The sequence below is a fragment of the Falco peregrinus genome, chromosome 3, assembly GCF_023634155.1.
Source record: "Falco peregrinus isolate bFalPer1 chromosome 3, bFalPer1.pri, whole genome shotgun sequence".
Lineage (NCBI taxonomy): Eukaryota > Metazoa > Chordata > Aves > Falconiformes > Falconidae > Falco > Falco peregrinus.
This window is the reverse complement of record NC_073723.1, coordinates 40,736,742-40,744,165: the sequence shown is the minus strand read 5'-3', so window position 1 is coordinate 40,744,165 and position 7,424 is coordinate 40,736,742. Positions and strand designations below refer to the sequence as shown.

General features: G+C 39.6%; 1 protein-coding gene across 2 annotated transcripts; it reads left to right on the top strand.

Annotated features, from left to right (window-relative positions):
- The first annotated feature begins 282 nt into the window (after positions 1–282).
- Positions 283–7,132, top strand: LY96 (lymphocyte antigen 96). Of its 2 annotated transcripts, XM_005229907.4 has the most exons (5): positions 286–655; positions 2,354–2,443; positions 3,386–3,517; positions 4,553–4,605; positions 6,569–7,132. In XM_005229907.4, the coding sequence occupies exons 1-5, from the start codon at positions 484–486 to the stop codon at positions 6,665–6,667; spliced, it is 546 nt and encodes a 181-aa protein (XP_005229964.3). In that variant the 5' UTR covers positions 286–483; the 3' UTR covers positions 6,668–7,132. The 2 variants fall into 2 exon arrangements, with proteins under 2 accessions (XP_055656602.1, XP_005229964.3); XM_055800627.1 differs by lacking the exon at positions 2,354–2,443 and having other exon boundaries at positions 283–655.
- The last annotated feature ends 292 nt before the right edge of the window (positions 7,133–7,424 follow it).

Genomic DNA, 7,424 nt, shown 5'->3' with positions numbered 1-7,424 from the left:
TGTCATCTAATTACGCTCCTCCAAAGTGCTGGCGTGTTCTTAAAGCACGGTGAACTTTGTAAGAAATTCATTCTGAAAACTTGTGAGAGTTACTGGCTACCATATCAATAAAAAGAGTAGACTTGGTTTTTATAAATTGCGAACTTTTCTCTTCTTCAGTATGCACAGCAAACACTGTGAGTGTTTGAAATTATGCCTTAACAAATGTTACATCTGATGAGTCAACTAAACTTGCCCTTTACGTGCTTCTAGTGATCATAATTTTACTTCTCCTCACTTCCCCATTTCATACAGTTCTCTCTTTCATTTTTCACTCGTGGCTTGATCTGCGTTGTCTGATGAAAATGTAACAACAAAGGCAGAAATTCTTTTTCTTCACAAAATTTATTGTGTTGATAACTGATCGTGCTGTAGTAGGATTAATTAAGCTTGCAGAGAATTTGACAAAACAACTGAATATTCCCTGAAGACATGTGACGGGGCATGACTATGCTGAATTTTTGTTCCTCTTTCCCCCAGCCAAAGTTTTATTCCGTTGAATACTCAGCAAAAAAAGTAACTATGTTTGGACTTTTCTTTTTAATTTTATTTGCCCCTGGAGTCAGTGAATTTCTTTGCATATCATCAGATCTAGAACTGTCTTACACTTTTTGTGGTAAGTAAAACATAGATTATTCTTTTCTTACTGGTGTTTGCACAATAATTGTTGTAGTCGGAGGAAATGTGAGCTTTCTTTCAGAATTGTTTTTTGATGAATACAGCAAAATAAGAAGTTCAGCTGAAGTATATTTCTGTTATTAATTACCTTATTATAAGAATTATACTGCATAGGTGTAAATATTACCACAATGCTGGTTGCAGCAGCTAAGTTTACTCCCAGGTAAAGCAGGCATGTTTTGATTCAGGAAATATTAGAAGACAAGTGATTTAAATGTGTTTTGCAAGTACTGTGCTGTATAAATTATCCACATCGATTTAACTAATGTATTACAATGAAAAGCTTTAAGTATATGGAAGGAAAGGGGGAATGTGATATCCTGCTGGGCTGGAGGCCTGCTCAGGCACTGGGGAAACGTGGCGTGTCCCTTCTTGCCACGCCTGTGTTGTGGGCTACTGGATCCATATCATTCACTGAGTTTTGGTTGATTATTCAACGACGTGGCACCCCCCCTCTGTCTGTGCCGACCAGGCTCCGTGAGCCCAGGCGAGCTCAGTGGCCTGAAGGTGGGCACTGGAGGAGACACTTTGCAAGGAAAAGCCCATGTCTTTCAGAAATCTGCATGCATCCCTACTGTACATCACTGTAAAATAGCTATATAAAATGAGGCACAGGAAGGCATGTTTCTTTGGGGTACTTTGCTTTATATTAATACTCAAAAACTTCACAAGGGTAAAAGTGGCAGTGCTTAAGCTTGCAAACCAAACCTTTGGGACCGTGGTGGGTTTTGTTTGTCCTTTTTCCCATCGGAATTCCCCATGCATAGTTGTGCCTAAGATGAGAAGCTGACTGATGGCTACAGAGAGCCAGACAGTTTCCCTCTGCACCCCCTCGCTTTAATCCCTGAAACACAAGGCAGAACCCTTCCCTGTACATGTCCCTGCCGCCCCCTTTGTGCAGGAGTACCCCTTCCCCAGCCCGCCTCCCCGCCACAGCACGCAGCGCACATCTGAACAGACATCTTCCCTAAAATAAAAATAAAAACACTGACTGAAAACCCTTCCAAAGGCTGTCACTGAATTTTATTTTTTTTTTAAATTAAAATATCAGCTAATGGGGTCTACATTTGGTTAGATACAGGTTGTATGATGCTTTATCACCCTGCTTCTGACACTGTGCATTGTACAGCGCTAGGTGGGTCACACAAAGCAAATCTGCTCAAAGGCTCATTTACCTTATCCTGGAAAATATGCTGGTACCTTAAAAACATTTTCAGCTGTTGTCAGCAAGTTTATATAGATTCCATCGTTAGCATTAGTAGTAATATTTTCAGCAGAGGACCACGCTGGCTTAGTGCTAATAAAAAGTTTGTTTAACTTTAGAAGAGGAATAAAAATAATTTTGCCTCTTATGTTTTGTGTGCAAAATATCTTTGACCAAATAATTGACTTTTCTTGCTATTTAAATAAATACATTATTTTTACCTCTAAGCATATAAATAAATAAAATTGTAATTAAAAATAGATGTTTATTATCTAATACTTATGATGGATATTTAGATGAGGCAATTTTATAGTATATACCTTATACTAAATACTGTGTATGTGTTTATTGTGTGTATATATATGTATATTTTTATTATTTTCCTGGAGAAGCCTAGTCACACTACCAATATGAAATACTTTTTTCCTGTAGATTCCACAGCTCATATTTTCATGTTTAACCTGACACCTTGCAGCATTATGAACAATTTCGTCTGGAAGGCTGCACTTACCTGGATTCCACGTGAGTCCCCCTTGACTAGACAATTATATTCTGCAAACGCAGAAAATGGAATACAAGCAAAAAGCTGACATTTCATCCTAAATGACAAATTATTTAGGAGATTAGTTTCTGTGATTAAAAATTGAATAGGTAAATTATATTGATGGACAGAAATGATTTATGGAAATAAGCATGTTTGAATTTTGCTTGTTGGGGCATTTACCAGAACTGTGCATGCTGGCTGCCACGGTACATGCAAATCTGAGACAGTTTAGGTGCACGTGCCTTTGTCTGGAAGAAGCAGGCAGGAGCTGCAGCACACAAACTCTTCTGGCCTGAAGAACTTCCAAGTCTTTTTAAGGAAGGAGAATATTATTAGGCTATCCAAGTAGGCAGGACTCCTACTAAGAATATGTGTGTTCCAGAGGCTGGAAATGATACTGGATTGTGTATGCAAACCTAATTTTAATCTTTAAACCTATCTTTAAGCTGGCAGGTGGAGTTACTTATGAAATGGCTGTATGATAAACTTTACCTTCTGAGTAAATATGCTGGAGCTGGACTAAGTTTGCTTCACTAGAAAGGTGTCTTTATCATGGCTACCAGCATCCAGGACAGTTTGTTTGCAACACCGGCTTAAAACAACATAGTCCTCATCTGACTCTTTATTTGGGTTAGCTGTGGAGCTGAGTGAACTTCGATATCTTTGCTAAAGAAATTAAAACTGATTTTGAAATTGTTCGCTCAAGTGTTTTTTATGACTGATGCTTTTTGTTGAAAACCAGCTTTTTGTTTTTCTGGAAGTAACAGTTTTCAAGATATGTATTTTTGTTAGTTGGGGGGGGGAGTATTTAAAAAATACTGTATTTCAGAGAAAAATAGTTTTTATTTAAATAGCACGTCTGCATATATGTTTCTCCTCCCCACCAGCTACCATTTTCTTACTTGTAATGTCTTAACTAGGAAGTGACATCACCTTCCTGAAGGTCATCTTCTATGTCTGGTTTGACGGAGCCAAAGCGTTTCACTGGAAAGAAGTCCTTTGTAGTGGAGCCGCTGACGACGAATATTCAGTGTGCAGAAGGCTGAAAGGAGGTCAGTAAGGAAAACATACCGTGCTTTTCCCTTGCCTGGCAGTTTCCCTCCCCAACAGGGCCATATCCTGCCAGCCCTTTTTCCTCACTAAGCAGATCTCTTAAAGGACTGATTGATCAACCCATGCAGATGGATTTTTCTCTCCACAATCTAGACCTGTTCACCTTGCTTGACAGGCAGCAGACTTCAAAGCAGGCAGTCCTCCAGTGCCAGAACCCCGCTAAAATAGAAAATTTCCATATTCTATGCTTTAATATCCTGACGTTTAATAGTGCTTCAGTTTCTATCTTTATAAACTAGGATTACTAATCTCTATAAATTAGGATTATCACTGCAGTACTGCAGTTTCCATCTCTATAAATTAGGATTGCTAATACCCTTCATCTTGTCATGACACTTATTGTTAACATCTCTTAAAATTACCCAGAAAGAGTACATTTGACTGGACTGGACAGAAAACTTGAGAGGAGCTAGGGGCACTACTAATATACAGAAAACAATTCATTTAGAAGTGTCTGGATGTGTTTTTAAAGAGATTCTCTACGCCCATGTATAACGCTCTTCTTATTAGAGAGGCATCAATCCTGTTGTAAGGGCTAACCAACATTAACATGACACAGGCTCAGATCCAGAAAATTCAGGCAGGATGTCAAACTAAAGGCCAAAGAAACCTGCGAGGAAGTCAAAATATGAAATCTGTGTTTTCCTTTGTTTTAAGATTAATTCCAGCTCTCTTCGGTTATCATTCAACTGAACTACTATTACAAGTTACATTATTTGAGTTATCACAGTAGGATGGGTCTGTAGGAGATGTTGCAGGAGTATTGGGCTTAATTTCTATTTTCTTTTGTGGTTTAGACAAATAGGCAGAGCTCTGGGAGGAGAAACAGGTGAGGGCTTTATCGGTGGAAGAGTAAATGGTATGGGCACTGCTGCTGAGAGATATGCCGTATTGCTTTGAAGTTATTTAAGAAATTTGATTGATGGCTTTATGCTTAAGTAACCGTTTATATTATCATTATCTCTGTTTTACAGAAACAATTGAAACAACATTTGACATTAAAGGTTCAAGAACAAACTTTCCAAAGGTACTTTTCAGCATTTTATATAAAAAAATAGCAATAGCAGAATCACATACTTACAGGTATATATTTTCTGAAAAGAGATTTTCATTCAAACTGTAGAAAACAGCAGAAGGAAATGTCAGAAAACTTTCTCATGCCTGAAGTTATGACTCCAGAATGGTAGCATCTTGAAATGTTAGATGTCCTCACGTTATTATTCCTTTATTATTCCTCCTTTATTTTATAAAAGAAAAGACCAAAGATATCAGTTAATGTCACCTTAATCATTCAATTTTGTTTGGTAAATTATTGTGTTTCCTTTAACCTTTTTGAGTAAATCCATCCATACTCTTCTTGCCCGTTTCATTCTTTATGGTATGTTGTCTTCACACGCTCATCTGTTCCTCCCTGAAATCCTGTTCAAAGATTTGAAGAGGGATAACCATATCCAAGAGTAAAAGCAATGCTCCAGCATTAAACCAGGAGGAGCATCAGTCCTCAGGTTAGCCCACTCTCATCCAACACCTGCCTCATCAGCTGCCTGAGCCTTAAGACCCTTACCATCCCTATTCATCCCCATAAATGTTACTAAGGAGCTTCTACTGGTACAAAATCTCCAGCTTCTCCTTAACTCAAAGCTCATGGGCCTTCAATGGTGTTGAACTCCATCCAGCACAGCATCTCTTCTAGCCCCAGAGCTGGTAGTAGACAGGAATATCCTCTGCCATAAACAGTCCTCCTATAGATGAGGCAGACCTGACACTTCCTGATGGGACTCTTCCAGACCAGGAGCTAACTCTAATCATAGCCTTCCCTGTAAACTAGAAACACTTGCAAGCCTCCCAGTCCTTAGATTGGTCCTAAGAGCCCTTCAGCTCCCAAGTACTCATCTCCAGTTTGCCGTATCAGAAGAGGAAGGTGACAGGTGTCAAAGAAGGTAAGGTAAGACCTGGATTCAGTAGGGGCCACCAAGCTGTCTTCTGTCCTGGTACCTACAAAAGTCTGTGCGAGAGTGTGAAGGTGGGTAGCTAGACAACAGCTAAGCCTGGGTTGGTGCTGCTTTATGAATCAGACTGCTGGATGTGAATGAGCACAGTGGTGGGTCTGGAAGGGACGCTGAGCTGATGTGAGTACTAGTGTTGCTTACAGCAGTGTGCACCACGAGAAAGTGTGACTGACAGAGCCAGGCTTATGTCTAAGGTACAGGCAAGCTGTATCCCACTAGTCAGGGAGCAGATGCTTCATGCAGGGAGGTGAGCTGGCCACTGACAGCATGATTGAAGTAGGCAGCTTAAGACCTCACACTAGGGGAAGCACTGGCTCTGCTTTGATCGGGGACTGAAGAATGGCTACAGCACTCTTCTCACGTGGTTCCTTCCTCCTACTCTCCTCTCTCTAACTTAGTTCATCCTAATCTTGACATCACGTCCAAACTCAGGACAAACTTTTTGCCACCAATAATAGTATGAAGTTGCTTTAGCTTTCATCAAGCAGAGATTTGATGTATTCACATCATACATTCACTATGAATTGATGATTTTGGTAAACACCACTGAGGGTGAATAGCAGTTAGTTATCCAGTATGTGATTATAGCTGACAACAAAAAAGCTGGTTGCTGCAGAATGCATCCTGGTGTATCAACTCAGTTAATTCCCATTTGTGGAGTCAGAAATGTTACTCAAGAGAACAGCTCTGGAAGGAGGAGCAGGTGCCCTCAGGAGCACAGGACTCTGGTTTGAGAGAGGACCCTGACAAGTGCAAGCTGGACCACAGCCTACTGCTGTTCCTTAGTACCCAGGTCACGGGAAGAAAGATGAGTGCTACTTTTTTATATACACATATATCTGAATATACCCATGATAACAGTCCCCAATGGGAATCTTTCTTTTTCAGTCCTAACAGAAATCACCAGAACTATTCCAAGCAGCTATTTAGACAAGAGTGAACAGCCTTATGCACTAATATTTTTTTTCTTGCTTGTTTTAGGGCAATTATGACATTATTTTACAAGGATTCTCTGATGATTCTGAGAATATGTTCATATGCTTGAATATCACCATGATAGTAAAACAAGACATTTACTGAATGTGACAAACATTTCAAATAATTCCAGAACACAGAGGTCACTTCTGCAAGCAACTGGAATCCAAGCTGTGAAATAATAAGCACGCTAATTTTCCTGAGGTAGAATACATCATGTACTGTCTGGAAAGCTACCTGATGGATAGTCTTACCCATTTATAGCACCATTGTAATCAGATGCTCAACCAGTGTGCACAAAATCTCTGGGAATCAAGAATCCTGATTAACCCACAGAATAACCCTGACTGGATGTCAGGCTGAGGACTGCATTTTGGTGCTGTGCCTTGAGTTATGAAAATGCCAAGTCCTTCAGACTGCACGAAACTAATATAGGAAGTTTTGAAGTGCAAGAATCAGAAGTTCACCAGTATTCAGTTTGAAATAAAACAGCAATTGAAACTGGGAACTCTGTTGTGTTTCTTTTTTTTTTTTTTCCCTTTTAACAATAAAACTTGTTTGTACAATCAATTTGAGAAATATTTGTTATTCTCCTGTTATTTTGTGATTATCTTTAGATGTTTCCTAATATTCTACTCCGTTTGCATTGAGCTGAACCAGAGAAGTAATGATTTGTTATGTGGTATCAGCTGATGTGAATAACATAGAAAGTGGAACATGTTTCCAGTTACACTGGTATAGTACAGCTGTATTTAGCTGTCCAGAGCTGTATCTGCCACGCCCTAACATGTTTTCAGCTCTTGCTCAGGGTCTGAGGAGCAGAGGCTACAACAAGCTGTCTCCTTCAGAAGCAGCAGGATTG

Excerpts from the sequence above, each read along its gene's own strand:
- LY96 (XM_005229907.4), top strand. The coding sequence starts at position 484 with ATGACTATGCTGAATTTTTGTTCCTCTTTCCCCCAGCCAAAGTTTTAT. Across the intron at positions 2,444-3,385 it reads TGCACTTACCTGGATTCCAC|GAAGTGACATCACCTTCCTG; the intron begins GTGAGTCCCCCT and ends TGTCTTAACTAG. Across the intron at positions 4,606-6,568 it reads CAAGAACAAACTTTCCAAAG|GGCAATTATGACATTATTTT; the intron begins GTACTTTTCAGC and ends TGCTTGTTTTAG.